The following is a 15,911-nucleotide window of genomic DNA, read 5'->3' as shown; positions in this document are numbered from 1 at the left end:
ATCATATGATATATTTATGGGTATATATGCACATTTCTTATGTTTTTTGGTTAGGTGAAGAATATAATCGGTTGTTTTGGTTTAATGCATTTGACCTATCAAACATTTTATGTACAAGTTCAGATTGGTTATGTCTGTTATTGTATAATGGACCAGCTGATGGTTTCTTTAATACTGTTCTTTTTTTCTCAAAGGTTGCCTTCTTGATCGCCATCACTCTTGTGTGGCAGATGTTGAAACTGGTGGCCATATCCTGTGAGTTTCCCTCTTGCACAAGGATAAGGTGGTTCACCGTCCGTACCCTTTCCTTAGAAGGTGGTGTCGGATTTTCATCTGAATAAGGGCATTGTCCTTGGTCGTTGCATCTCATGACGATTGCATTGCACTTCTTAAATGTGGTTCAGGAGGTTCATGTGTGCTTCTCTGCTATGGCCTCCTTCCGGAGGTTGTATTCCCTTTTGTGCTCATAGCTGGTCCAAGAAAATGCCTGGCGGCCTTCTCTGCTACTATATCCTCTTGGCTTCAGCAATCGATTGTTCTGGCATACGCGTTTAAGGGTCGTTCTCCTCCCTTCACCCTTGTGGAATGTGCCACAACAGGGATCAGTGCCCCCTGGGCGTTTAGAACTCAGATTTGCAAGGATGCATCCTGGTTGCACACTTTAAAAAATCACATTTCTTCTACATGTTGTGTTTGAATCTTAGGATGCTTGTTTTGGGCCGCAAGGCTTTGCAAGCTGCCGTTTAAGATTCCTTGTTTTTGTTTGCCCACCCATTCTTGGGACACTGCTTTCGGACGTCCCTATGATCAAGAGCTTTGTCCGTCAATAACCGTAAGAGAACTGGATTTTTGTTACTGTAAAATCTTTCATAGAGTTCATTGATGGACACAGCACCCACCCCTGTGCTTTTTTTGGAGTTTATACTTCTGACATTGACACTGAGGGGGTTTATACCAGCTAGGACTGTTCATGGGCAGTGCTGTCTTTCTTTTCTTTCTTTCCCTCCCTAGTGGTCCTACTCCTGTAGGTGGCACTATAAACCCAACACAAATCCAGTGTTTTTTTTTTTTTTTTTTTTTTATTTCATCATTACTTTAAAAACTAGCAAATATATTGATTTTTTTTTTTTTTTTTTATAGAATTAAATTCCTACCTGGCCTGGGAAAAAAAATATACAATACAGGTGAAACTCGAAAAATAAGAATATCGTGCAAAAGTTCATTTATTTCACTAAAGCGACTTAAAAGGTTAGACTAATATATGAGAGAGGGAGACTCATTACATGCAAAGCAAGATAGTTCAAGCCATGAGTAATTGTGATGATTATGGCTTGCAGCTCATGAAAACCCCAAATCCACAATCTCAGAAAATTTGAATATTGTGAAAAGGTGCAATATTCTAGGCTCAAAGTGTCCCACTCTAATCAGCGAATTAAGCCATAACACCTGCTAAGGGTTTTTGAGCCTTTAAATGGTCTCTCAGTCTGGTTCAGTAGGAATCACAATCATGGGAAAGACTACTGACCTGACAGTTGTGCAGAAAACCATCATTAACACCCTCCATAAGGAGGGAAAGCCTCAAAAGGTAATTGCAAAAGAAGTTGAATGTTCCAAAAGTGCTGTATCAAAGCACATTAATAGAAGGTTATGTGGAAGAAAAAGTGTGCACAAGCAGCAGGGATGACCGCAGCCTGGAGGGGATTGTCAGGAAAAGGCCATTCAAAAGCGTTGGACTTTCACAAGGAGTGGACTGAGCCTGGAGTCGGTGCATCAAGAGCCACCACACAGACAGATCCTGAACATGGGCTTCAAATGTCATATTCCTCTTGTCAAGCCACTCTTGAACAACAAACAGCGTCAAAAGCGTCTTACCTGGGCTAAAGAAAAACAGACCCGGTCTGTTGCTCAGTGGTCCAAAGTACTTTTTTCTGATGAGCGCAAATTTTGCATCTCACTTGGAAACTAAGGACCCAGAGTATGGAGGAAGAATGGAGAGGCACACACTGCAAGATGCCTAAAGTCCAGTGTAAAGTTTCCACAGTCTGTTGATTTGGGGCGACATGTCACCTGCTGGTGTTGGTCCACTGTGCTTCATTAAGTCCAGGGTCAACGCAGCCGTCTACCAGGAGATTTTGGAGCACTTCATGCTTCCTTCCACAGATGAGTTCTATGGGGATGCCGACTTCATTTTCCAGCAGGACTTTGCACCTGCCCACACTGCAAAAAGCACCAAAACCTGGTTTAATGACTGGTATTACTGTGCTCGATTGACCAGCAAACTAGCCTGACCTTTCTCTTTGCCAAGAGAAAGATGAGACCTGAGACCGAACAATGCAGAAGAGCTGAAGGCCGCTATTGAAGCATCCTGGTCTTCCATAACACCTCAGCAGTGCCACAGGCTGATGGCTTCCATGCCACGCCACATTGAGGCAGTAATTGCTGCAAAAGGGGCCCAAACCAAGTACTGAGTACATATGCATGCTTATACTTTTCAGACGTCCGAGATTGTTTTATGTACAATCCTTGTTTTATTGATTGCATGTAATCTAATTTTCTGAGATTGTAGATTTGGGGTTTTCAAGAGCTGTAAGCCATAATCATCACAATTATGACAAATCGCAGCTTGAACTATCTTGCTTTGCATGTAATGAGTCTCATATATTTCTTTCACCTTTTTAGGTTGCATTAATGAAAATAAATGAACTTTTGCACGATATTCAAACTTTTCGCGTTTCACCTGTACGCTAGGGTTGACTACACATGCTAAGGGTATAAGATATGGAACTAACACCTTTTTAGAAAAACAAACAAACATTGTGATTAAGAGAAATGGACAAGGTGGTAAAAATACATCTGTCAACACAGTATATGAATGGTGTGGGACCACTTTGTCCTGTACAGTGGTGTTTTTTTCCCCTTATGCAAATGTTGGAGCTTGATGGCCACAAATGCTAACAGATGAGGAAAGCCTATGGCCATTTTGGCTGTTCAGCTCGAGTAGCCATGTCACTAAGTAGCTGGACCTGGAAAAGCTGCAACAGCTTGCTATTTCAAAGTTTTTGCATTAAAAATTCTGCCTTAGTAAAATGGCTTGCAAAATATCATCTTCCTTTTTATTTTATTTTTTTATTATTTTTTTATTAACCTGCCCTTATTTCTGCTTAAGGTGGTGAACTTCATTTTCTTCAAATTGGAGGAACTTGTGATGATCTTGACGAGACCGATATTCTTGTTGAAAACACTCTTACAAAGGGTGTGGAACAGTTAGCAGAAGGTATCAAGCCGATGTCAAACCCATCCAGTCCTGGCATCACAGGTAAGGATCACCTAATATCCACTCATTCCTGGCCACCCATTGCAGTATCTCTCGCAAAGTGTGAGACTGAACGTATCTTGCTTGGACTGAATTTGTGTAGCTTGACCTGTTAGGTATTGCAGAGGTTTGAGACACACTTCTAATTATTTTTGCAGCTGGATATAGGCATCTCAATCATCACACAGGCCTTTGCATGAATTGAAGTAAAACCAAAACTGACGTGGTGCACTCTGCCAATAGAATTAACACATCAATTTTCATTTTTCTGGGTCCCCCATTTAATATGGTTTTACACTCTCTTGCCTAGGTGAGACATTATATTTCGGGTCACACGAGAGCCCTACAGCGCACATCTATGCATGTGCGTAGATGGCACAGGTATGGCAATCTCAGATGTTGGCTTGTCTGGTGCACATGTGCTAAAGGGCTCTGCCAGAACCTAAAGGCCAAATAAAGCCCTGCAGCAAATCTGCACACATGCTCGATGGCTACTGTAGAATCTGCTGTATTTTACAAGGCTATTTAATAAGATCTAAACTAATAATCTCAAGAGATATTCACAGGTTCCCTCTATCTACTGCATAAATGAATTCATTGATCTACGCCTATTAAGACACATACGCACTGCTGCTGGTAAATGAACATCTGTGTTTATTCCCAAGGAAATAGGGATAGTCCGATATCACACATTAAAACATCATAATATACATACATATACAAGAGAAATTCATATATACTTATCACATCTGTAAGATCAGCTGGTTAGCAGAGAGCTTAAAGCTCCCATGGCCGGTATCAAGAGGAGGGAGAAAGAGCTAGAATGCCTGGCCACATGTCTTAGACCCAAGATGGCCACCAGGTTTCCATGAAGCCTTTGGCCAGCCAAGATTCTCACTCACCTAGCAGCCAAGAGAAGAGAGAGCTCTGCCATCCAGCCCCACTCACTCAATACTCATTCAAAACCCCACCCATATGTGCCTATCCAATCAGCTGCACTTCCAAAACATCCTCTCCTCTAGGGGGGGGGAGGTATTGCAGTTGATTATCACAAAACTCTTTGAAGCCTGTAGCACAGCAGTGCAAACTGCAGGGGGCCCACTTCCTCTGTAGCTTCACTTAAACCATGGGATCAAGTGTCATTCCATTGTAAACCCAGATCTCTTTAGCCCAGATTATTTTGACTGTACTCCAACAGCTACCTAAGATTATTTCTTATGGATTGGTCTTTATTTTGGGTAGAACTCAACGATTTGGCGGCATTGTCATCCTGCAGGTAGAAAAGTTCATTAGTGGCAATGACCCTAGGAAAAGTCAGTGAGGAAATCCTTGTATATCTGTAAACCAATTACATTGACAACTCAAGAGCTGGTTAAAGTTCCCTTTTTAGGACCTCTTTAATGTATTGGCGTTGAATTGTTGTTTTTTTTTTTTCCATAAGCCATAGCCAACATTGAAAACAAAACTACTTCTATTTATACTCCCTGCTTTTTTTTTTTCAATGTAGAGCAGATCTCAAAGATCGTGTTGTAGGGTTAATTGAAAGTTATTTGTGTAGTGTGCTGTTGCTAAAAGGTAAATGTGTATTAAGTCCCTGTTCTGTTAAATGGTTTGGGATTCTTGAGTATGCTCCTAGTAGCTAAATATTAATAAAGGCTCTAAAGGTGTGGTGTACCCATATTTTGATGTATTGGGTTATGTTTTTCCAGAATGTTAATATTTGGGGGGGCATTTTCAGAAGAGATAAAACTACCCTTCTTTCCCTACATCTGGGACAGAAGTTCTGAGTTTAAAGGTACTCACCCTAGTTGTAATGGAATTGGAATGTGTAAGGTTTTGTACTCTATTCCCCTACATGACTCATTAGCAATGACTCTGTGGGGTAGAAAGATATGCAGTTAGTAATTTGTCAACCATGTTTTTATTGGAGACTCTCCATGCCCATATCTTTACATTTAATTGTATTTGGTGTGTCGTAAAGCTGAATTTAAATGTATACATTTTTACTGAATGCCGGGAGTACAGCTATTGCTGTACTTTCGTTGTTCCGATGGTATCCAAAGTCCCAAGTTTATTGTAATACAATGTAAAATATGCATAAAAATAGAATGCAATGATTTTCAAATCTCATTAACCCATATTTTATTCACAATAGAAAAAAATTCAAAACTGAGAAAATGTACCATTTTTAAAGTGGTTTGTTCTCTAATTTTTTTTTTTTTTTATAAAAAATAAAAAAAAATGTTTTATACTTGCTCTGAGTAATTGGTTTTGCACATTCTCCTTCTCGGGTTCCCTACTGGTGCTTTTGGCTTGCTATACAACCACTCGTGCTTGTTCGCTCCTGAGCCCTACTGTGTGTTCATAAGACACAAACGTGGCTCAGCCCTGCCCCCTGCACCCCGTCACTGGATCTGACTGACAGCAGTGGAAGCCAATGGCAGAATGTAGCAAGGTAAAAAAAAAACAACTAACTCTACCAAAACTTTAAGTAAAAAAAAAGTAAAAATTTATGGCAGCAATGTGTCAAAGTTGGGACAAGGCAAAAAAAAGCTGGCAAAGTGGTACCAACGAGGAAAAGCTGGAAGGATATTTTTCAACTAATTTGGTTAATTGACAGGTCAGTAACATGATTTGCATATAAAAAAGCATCTTGGAGAATTGGTGTCTCAGAAGTAAAGATGGGCAGAGGTTCACCAATCTGTGAAAAGTCAAAAAATTGTGGAACAATTTCAGGATGGTGTTTTTCAACTTAATGTTGCAAAGACTTGATAATCTCCAGTACATAATATCAAGATTCTGAGAATCTGGAGGAATCTATGTGTGTAAGGGACGAGGCCAAAATGCAATATTTGATGCCAGTGATCTTTGGGCCTTCAGACCGCACTACAGTAAAAATCAGCATGAATTTGTGATGGGCATCATTGCATGAGCTCAGGAGTACTTCAAAAAATCACTTTCTGTGAACACAACATGCCATAAAAATGCAGGGTCAAGCTCTATCATGCAAAGAAGCAGCCATGTCTGAACATAGTCCAGAAACATTGCCATCTTCTCTGGGTCGAAGCTCATTTAAAATAGTCCGGCGCCAAGTGGAAAACTGTTCTGTAGTCAGACAAATCAAAATTTTACTTTTTTTTTTTTTTTGTCAACCATGTGCGCCACGTCCTTCAGACTAAAGGAGAGGGACCTTTCTGGCTTGTTAAGTTCAAAAGCCTGCATCTCTAATATGGTGTGCATATGGAATAGACAGCTTGCACATCTGGAAAGGCATCATCAAAGCTAAAAGATATATCCAGGTTTTTCGAGCCACAAATGATCCCATTTCAGGGAAGGGCTTGCATATGTTTTGTCACAGCTACATGACAGTTTACGCTTTTAAGGCTTTTACAATGTGTAAAGAGATCACAAACAATTGTAAGTATATATAAAACATTGAATTGAATGATGACAGAGCTAGATAGTGGCAAAAGTACAAATGCAATAATATCAAAAGAATATATAATTACTTGGCTGCAGGTATACTTTAAGATGCTCTTCAAAAAGTCCTGCATGTTTTCCAATGATTTGGCAGACGATCAGGGCAGACACGTTCTCAATGTTCTTTTGGAGGACTAGCTTGTTCTAGTTTGGGCTGTGACACAGGCTAGTATGTGGGTAAATGACCAAAGTTGTTCAGACAGCGATTTCACCTTTTAAGGGGGCTAGTGGGCTTGATCATCCTGCATTCTTCAAGCCCTGCATCAGCAAAGTAAAACTATACATATATGACCTTGTATGGCTCCTTGACCTGGTCTCATAGGAGGCTTCCCTTAACCACTTCCTTACTGGGCACTTAAACACCCCTCCTGACCAGACCAATTTTCAGCTTTCAGCGCTCACACTTTGAATGAGAATTACTCAGTCATGCAACACTGTACCCAAATCATTTTTTTGTCCTTTTTTTTTCATACAAATAGAGCTTTCTTTTGGTGGTATTCGATCACCTCTGGGTTTTTTATTTTTTGCGCTATTAATGAAAAAAGACCGAAAATGTTGAAAAAAAAGTTTCTCTTAGTTTCTGTGATAACATTTTGCAAATTAATTTTTTCTTCATAAATTTTGGCCACAATTTATATTGCTACATGTCTTTGATAAAAATAACCCAACGTTTTTGGAAATTATTTGGTCTGTGTGAAAGTTTTAGTCTACAAGCTATAGTGCAAATCATAAAAAATGATCACATCTGATCACACCTGATGTACTGAAGGCCTATCTCATTTCCTGAGACCCTAACAAGCCAGGAAAGTACAAATGCCCCCCAAATAACCCCTTTTTGGAAAGTAGACATTAATAAGTTTCTGGGTTCTTTTAAGGATGAAATGCAAGCCACTTTTCAATCTTTCAGGAAGCTCATTGCTGACACACAGATTCCAGGTTCAACTGCTAGGCAGCAGGAGGTGCCCACCTCTCCAATTCTGGTAGCACCAGGAGCAGGTGATCCTGTGGAGAATGAGAAGATTTCCCTTGATAATTCTGATTCAGATTCTTCCCAGGCAGATTTTGGGCAAGAAAATGTTCAAACTCTTTCAGGAGGAGGTAGATGAACGAATTGGGGCCATTCATGAGACGTTAGAGTTGAAGGAGGAAAAAGCTTTGCTCTCGCGTCATGATAGGATGTATCGGGTGTTAAGCAGGAAAAAACAAAGTTTTTCCAGTACACAAGATAGTTTCAGACTTGGTTCTTAAGGAATGGGAGGAACCTGATAAGAGGCCTTTTTTTTCAGGTGGTCTAAAAAGGAGATTCCCTTTTGATGAGGACCTCACTGCGGTCTGGAATCAATCTCCCAAACTTGATGCCCCCCTAGCAAACGTATCAAAGCACTCGGACCTTGTGTTCGATGATATGGGACATTTGGCGGATCCCATGGATAAAAGGGGGGATGTTATCCTCAAGAGATCCTGGGACACGGCTATGGCTAACCTTAAGCCAGCCCTAGCAACCACGTGTGTAGCACGTAATTTAGAGTTTTGGCTCAAACAATTGCAGGAACACCTGACAGCAGGTACCCCTAGAGAACAGCTGTTAAAATCCTTTCCCATGCTGTTTAAAGTTGTGGGCTTTATCGCAGATGCCTCAGCAGAATCGGTAAAGCTTTCAGCCAGGGCAGCCTCCCTGTCAGTGGCTGCGAGGAGAACTCTTTGGCTCAAAACCTGGCCGGGAGATACTGCCTCTAAGTTACGCCTTTGCAGCGTTCCATTTTCAGGTACATTTTTGTTTGGCACTCCGCTAGATGAAGCGTTGGAATGCACTGCGGATAAAAAGAAGACTTTTCCTGACAAGAAAAAGTCAGGTCCCAGGAAGTTTTTTCGTTCCTTCAAAGGGCAGAAGAAAACTCAGGAAAAAGGGAAGCCAAATAGACCCTGGGCGTCACAAGGGGGGAAAAAGAAAGCCAATGTGCTCTTTAACCCTCCTGACAAAATTCCCAAGGCTCAGTGATGCCAGGATCCAAGTGGGAGGAAGATTGGGGGACTTCCTTCCACAATGGAAAAAACTGACCTCCAACAGTTTTGTCAGGGGAGTCATAGAAAAAGGTTATGCTCTGGAGTTCGATCAAGTACCACCAAAAAGGTTCTTGATTACACAACTGGCAAAAGATCAGACAAAAGCTCAGGCATTACAACATCTCATAGGAGAACTTGTAGATCAGAAAGTCTTAATACCAGTTCCCAAACAAGAGGAAGGCCAATGTTTTTACTTGCACGTCTTTTTAGTGCGGAAGCCGTCAGGCAAATATCGCCTGATCTTCAACCTAAAACCATTGAACACGGCCATTCGGTACAAAAAGTTCTGGATGGAATCAATCTATTCTGTCAAGAATTTGCTTCAAAAAGACTGTTTCATGGCAAAAATAGATCTGAAGGATGCCTACCTTCATATTCCTATCAGGGAAAGCTCCCAAAAGTTCCTCCGCATAGCCATTCAAGTGGGAGAAAAAATTTACCATTTTCAGAGCCAAGCCCTTCCCTTTGGCCTCTCCTCGTCCCCGAGGATCTTTACCAAGATTCTAGCGGAGACACTGGCCACCCTAAGACTCCAGGCCATAACAGTCGTCCCATACTTAGACGACTTGCTGTTCCTGGCACCGACAAAGCAAAAACTGCTGGAAGACCTAGTGGTCGCCCAGCAGTGGTTGACTCAGTTGGGTTGGATCATCAACCAGGAGAAATCGAACCTCATTCCCTCACAGGAGATCCTGTTCTTGGGCTACATAATAAGTTCAACAGAACAAAAGACTTTTTTTCCTCAAGGAAAAAATCGATCACCTAAGTCAACGGGTAGCGCAAATACAGACAAATCTTCCTGTCGCAATAAGGGAGATAATGTCAGTTTTAGGCCTAATGACAGCCTCCAAAGTCAAATGGGCCATGTTTCACCAAAGACCGCTCCAGTCATTCCTTTTACAAAATCTGTTAGGAAAGGACTTGGAAGACAAGGTGTTTCTATCAGAAATAACAAAACAAGCCCTTTGGTGGAGAAACCAAAACAACCTGAAAGGAGGTCTGTTGTGGAACCCCTCAGTTACGCTCATCCTGACTACGGACGCCAGCAACCAAGGTTGGGGAGCCCATCTAGCGCTCGTCAAATTACAGAGAGTTCAAGGCTGTAGCGTCCGTTGCGGATGAAAACGGGACATACATGGGTCTCTATGTGATTACGGGTGTCAGCGGATGACCATGCGCTGACACCCGTAATTTGTCCGCCTCCGCAAAGATCCGCAAAATCGGACGGAAGAAAATCCTATTTTTCTTCCGTCTGCCAGATCGGATGAACACTGACATACGTGTTCGTCCGATCCCCCATAGGGGAGAGCGGAGGAAAGACAGGGCGGTCCCTGCAAAGTGTGTGGGGACTGCCCTGTCAGCTGCCAGCTCAGCGGGGATTTTACGGAGGATCCCCGCTGAGCTGTACGGACACACGGAGGCGGATCATTACTGATCCGCCCCGTGTGAAAGGACTCTTAAGGAAAAAAAGTGATTAAAAAATAAAGGGACAGTGCAACTCCCCCTCCTGACTGACGTCATTCTCAGCCCTGCCCCCTGCAATTGTCAGGTGAGAAGCCAAGCATGCCGGTCACGTGAGCACCAATTGGTGTTCTTAACACCTTCAGATCTGCACTATAGTGGAATGATGGCTACAGCACGAACCTACTTTGCCAGGAGGGCGTAAATAGATGTGCTCCCTGTGCTCGAGTAGCCTGAGCCGCTCTACTGATCAGATCAAGTAAGGGGTTGATCCCGACACATTACAACGTGATCAGCTGTCAGCCAATGACCGCTGATCATGTGATGTAAACAGAGACAGTAATCTAATTCCCTCTCACGCTGATGGCCGTTCACGACGGCTGTCGGAGAGACATCTGTCCTGATCAAGGAGAGCAGCTTCCAGCTCACCTGTGCCACTTGCCAGTGCTGCCTACCAGTGCCACCTATCAATGTCACCAATTGGTGCCTCAACAGTGCTGCCCATCAGTGGTACATATTAGTGCCACCTTATCTGTGCCCACCAGTGCTTCCTCATCAGTGCATAACAATGAAGGAGAAAAATTACCGGTTTGCAAACTTTTATAACAAACTATGAAACATGTTTTTTGGACTGGCTTTGTATTAGTGAAGCACCTTAAAGTGAGGTAAACCTGTACTGTTATTACCATGTCGGGATTATTACCGTATCTCCGTTAGTGGGTGAATGCGGCCCACCATGCATTCACATACTTTGAACCTGGCCCGTAAATGGTTGCTGTAAACTATGCCCAGTTTTCGGTTTGTGCAGCATAGAATGCATGAAGATGAAAAAAAATTGTGCTTTTACAACCACTTTAAGCTCCAGGCATCTTTCTCAGATTTGCATGGCTGCTGTCTGGTGGTCTGTTCACATATTGCCTCTTTTGATGGCAATTTCAGGTGCATGGTGCTACAAGCTGCTTTGTGTTCTGTTAAGGCCTTCTTGACCCATTTGTTATATAGGCCTGTTTGCGTTGGTGCTCACCCTGCAGTTGGACTGCTTTGGACGACCCATGGAAAAGACTAAAGAAGTTTGGATATGGGATGTCCCAGCAGCATTTTTTTTTTTTTTTTTTGCCAGTGTCCAATCACTTGACGATAGCTGCAAATAACCCATAGTAATGACTAAAAATGGATCAATGGACTCCGAGGAAGGTATTTTATGGGAAGTACATAGCATTTTTGACTTGCCAGTAATTTTTTGTTGATATACAGTACTGGGCATAGACTCTTGCTCTAAGCCATGGGTGATTGAACACTGGCAAAAGTGAAAGCTGCAGGGAGATCCCCCTCCAACTCACAGCACATGTGAATTTTGTAGCAATTAATAGGGAGATCCTAAAAACAGGAGACGGTACCTGTGTCCTGTACTCAAAGAAACCGTTTTTACCAGTGAGCCAAACACTGGTAAAATTAACCAGGTTTATGGTGTGATGGTATTTTTTTTTTTTTCTTGGGCCACCTTTTGTTTGGTAAGAGAGATGCATTTACTTTTTTTCTGTGACTGACAAACGAGCAGATATTCTTTTATTTTTTATTTTTATTCTCGTCACTGTTTAGGTGTTGAGCTCCTAGTGGAACAGCCTTTCTCGTTGGAAATGTTGACCTGTTTAGTGGAACTAACTCGCTTTGAGACCTTGATTCCAAGGTTTTCTGCAACAGTACCACCGTGTTGGGTTGAAGTCCAGCAGGAGCAACAGCAAAGGCGCCATCCACAGCACTTACACCAGCAGCACCATGGCGATGCAGCTCAGCACACCCGTACTTGGAAACTGCAGCATGACAGGTATTGCTTTTTTCTTATTTCTATTGGCACTAAATAGTACATCGAAGATTATAATAAAAATTGTAATGGTTTTGGTCATTTTGTATAATGGATTTATGTATTCTAAGTGCATATACATTTTTAGTTGCTTTAAAGTTTTTGCAAAAAAAATAAAATCTTTTTTTATATTGAATTTTTCATTAGTATACAAAATTAGCCCGCGCAGGGGCCAAACATTTACAAACGCAGGGGCAGGTCCTCTTGTTGCGTGAAACATACCGCAACAGAGCATAACATATAACATAAACAACCTTCCTTATGCTAAAACCCTAATGTGGGGAGAGGTTCGTTTCAGGGTATCTGTGCTCAAATTGTTACCGACAGGATAGTGTAACATGAGAATAGTTGGGTCAACATATTAACAAAAGTAAAGATTAATAGTCAATCTAGGAATTGGTTATTGCATCAGTTGCCGTGGTTTTATCATCTAGCCAACAGGTCCATACCTTCTCAAATTTTTGTGGACACCCCTGCCCGAGTAAGTGGCTTTATATAGGGGCAAACTGGCATTCACTAGGCTTTTCCAGAATCTGACAGAGGGGGGAGACGATTTGTTTCCAGTTTATCGTAATGGCATAGTACAATAGCAGGGATATAAGTACCGGTATTTTCCTGGCTCTTATCATTGACATTTGTTCCAGCAGACAATATTTAGGATGATAAGGAACACGAGTCTTGGTGACCTTAGCAATCACCTGTAGTACCTTCTTCCAATAGTTGCTTTAAAGTTTACCCCAGGTTTTTTTTTTTGCCATATCCTTCTGGTTTTCTGCCAATAAGGGAACACTTGGGCACCCACCTGCTATGTTCCTATAGGCTCAGTCACCTTTTTTTTTTTATTTTCCTTTCTGCACACTGGATTTCTTGGTACACCTGGTGCTTCCTGTGGTCTTCCTGCTGTCTGTGCTCTGCTCTGTTCCTTAAAGTGATATTAAAGGTTCCCATTTGTTTAAAATAAGTCATACATACCTCCACTGTGCATTTCGTTTTGCACACAGTGGCCCCGATCCACTTGTTCTGGGGTCCCACGGCGGCTCTCTTGGCTCCTGCCCACATTAGATAACCCCTTCTGGGGCGCTCTTTCCCAGGGGGTTACCTTCCAGGCATGCTCCTGTGTCATATACTCGGCGTCCAACTCGAGTGTATGACTCGGCGCCAGCATCATTGGATTTGATTGACAACAGCGGGAGCCAATGGCTGAGCTGCTATCAATTCAATGAAGAGCCGAGAACCTGTGTAGAGAGCGACGTGAGATCGCGCCCATGGAAATTCGAGGCTCATGTAAGTAAAATGGGGGCTGGGGGGGTCAGACACTGCAAGGTGAAAAACCTTAGTCCGTTCCGCCCCCTTGCTGTGAGTGACAGGTTATTTACATATCTCATGCACTAGCCTGGAGGCAGGCATTATTTTTTAATTCCCACCCCCACTCCTTTTCTGAAGTCATGTGGTTACTTTTCTGGATTTTGACTGGATGTTGGTGATCATAGCAAAATTTAGGGGAGTGTAGAGGTGGGCAGGGAGTCTACTGACATCACGACTCCACCCACAGAGCTCCAGACAACAGATCCACCCAAAGAATCTGCAGTTTTTCAGTTCTTATAACTGAGGGGAGACATTTGACAGGTAAGGATACAAGCAGGTGGCATGTATATCCTTATAGATCAGCACTATGGCAGTAGTTCAGAAAGGATGAGAGTGGCAGGCAGAGGTTTGATGTCATTTGGAAAATATGGACAGCGCACTTCCAGAGTGATAAGTAGGCATACCTTATGGAATATTTGTGTGTTATTTCTTGTTTTGATTGCTGCTAAGACCGCAGGCAGACCATCCCCCTTTCTCCCCCTCTATCTTTTCCCTCCCCCCCTCTTCACCCCTTCCCCCTTTTTATTTTAAGTGGGCCAGCTTGCACCTCATATATGGTTTACTGTTAAAGGATTATTTGCGTATCCTTAAGTTCTTTCCTGTTTTGTGAATGTAATTACATTGTTATTGACCCTGTTTGGGAGATTGCTGTAAAGCTTGCCTACTATTTCTTTCTTTTGTATCTTGTTAGGAAAACATTATTTTCTCAATAAAAACGAATTGGGGGGGGGGGGGGGGGGGGAAAGGATGAGAGTGCGTTTACATCCACTTTAATGCATAGGGTGCATTAAGGTGAAAAAACATGTAGGTTTACAACCCCTTTTAACTCTCAATGTTAACAGCAGACCTTCCATGCAAATGGAAGGTCAATTTTCTGCCATCCATCCCACTGCCCCAAACAGTTACCCTAAACATAATTGAAAAGTTATTTGGATGTTTCAGGTGATGTTATGCTTCTTCCTGGGCATGCAATATCCTGCAAGAATGCATTCCTGCAATGGTCTAGGGAACAATTTTTGGTTGCCTGACTGTTCCAGCTGTATTGCATGGTAACATCAACCACACCTTTTTCTGAAGCTCCAGAAGCTGGGGGAAGCATGTCTAACTGTACAGAAGAGTCCCACGTTTTTCCCTAGGGTCTGTAGGCGATGGACCTCTTTTCCTTCTTGAAGAAATCTGCTTCACTAGTGTGTTTTCTTCCAACCTCCCTGCCTTCTAATGTCTATACAAAAGCAGTGTATCCTAATGAGTGCAACCTCGACAAAAGCTTGAGAGCTGTACCCAGGTCCCACAATGTGGGGCTGGCCTGTAATGTTGCTTTGAGCACTGGATCCTGTATGGTTCGTTAAGCTTGGCACGTGGTGCAATGTGGTAGCCGCAGGGTGCTCCAGAGCTGTTGTGGTCTGCTGCTATGAAAACCAGTCCCTGAAGACCTCCTTGTGTGTATGCCCTCTATTGGGTAAGCCTGAATTTTTTTTTTGTTATGTGCCGTTCAGTGTCGTGAACAGGTAAGGCCCTTTTATCTCTGACTGTTAACTGTGTAAATGGGGCTGCGTTTGGAATATATTTGCTTAACCGTGTGAACGTTTACATCACAAAAATGCACACTTTAACGCCATTTCCACCTAGAGTGCTTATAAAATACTCAAGTGCTTCCTCCTGCTCCCTTTCACCACAACGATTCCTTGCAGTACAGTTTACACCTGGGTTACCACATACCTCCAGACACGCTGCTGTGCTCTGCTTCATGTGTACCCCATAGGGCAGGGATATGTAATTAGCGGACCTCTAGCTGTTGCAAAACTACACGTCCCATCATGCCTCTACCTTTGGGTGTCAAGCTTTTGGCTGTCAGTCTTGCAATGCCTCATGGGACTTGTAGTTCTACAACAGCTGGAGGTCCGCTACTTGCATATCTCTGCCATAGGGTATTTGTAGCTTTGACCGATGCCCAGCAAAAGGTTAACAGCAGGCAAGCTTTTGCTGTTTCGAAGCCCCACACAAGCTTCAGAGTGGCGATGCGCCTCTTGTACCGAAGCAGGACCTGGTTTTAATGTTGGTTACATTCGACTGTAGCTCTATTTTAGGCACATAGCAAGTGGACTACTTGACAAACATTCTGTCACAACTCTTGAGACCGATTATGGTCCTAATTCACCCATCTTTGTTGAGCTCAAACACCCTTTGCTCTTCTGATTCTCCTTCCTATCAAGTCAACAACTTGTCCTAGACGCAACCCAGGCCATAGTTTGTTTATCTTCAAGAGCTGCTAACTCTCTTCTACCAGATTCAAACCCTTCAGTTCAGGAGCTGTCCAACTCCGCAATTCTGCATTGAAAGCTCTTTGTTTCATAGAAACTTCCTTTT

General features: G+C 42.6%; 1 protein-coding gene across 1 annotated transcript in view; it reads left to right on the top strand.

Annotated features, from left to right (window-relative positions):
* BIRC6 (baculoviral IAP repeat containing 6) overlaps positions 1-15,911 on the top strand; it is a 347,923-nt gene that overhangs the window by 52,494 nt on the left and 279,518 nt on the right. Inside the window, exons 11-12 of the mRNA XM_040347806.1 lie at positions 3,167-3,316; positions 11,918-12,143. Of these exons, the coding sequence (XP_040203740.1) occupies positions 3,167-3,316; positions 11,918-12,143 (376 nt within the window). The remainder of the gene's footprint in view (positions 1-3,166; positions 3,317-11,917; positions 12,144-15,911) is intronic.

The sequence above is a fragment of the Rana temporaria genome, chromosome 4 (genome assembly GCF_905171775.1).
Source record: "Rana temporaria chromosome 4, aRanTem1.1, whole genome shotgun sequence".
In the NCBI taxonomy this organism is placed as follows: domain Eukaryota; kingdom Metazoa; phylum Chordata; class Amphibia; order Anura; family Ranidae; genus Rana; species Rana temporaria.
This window is presented reverse-complemented; position numbering and strand designations above follow the sequence as displayed.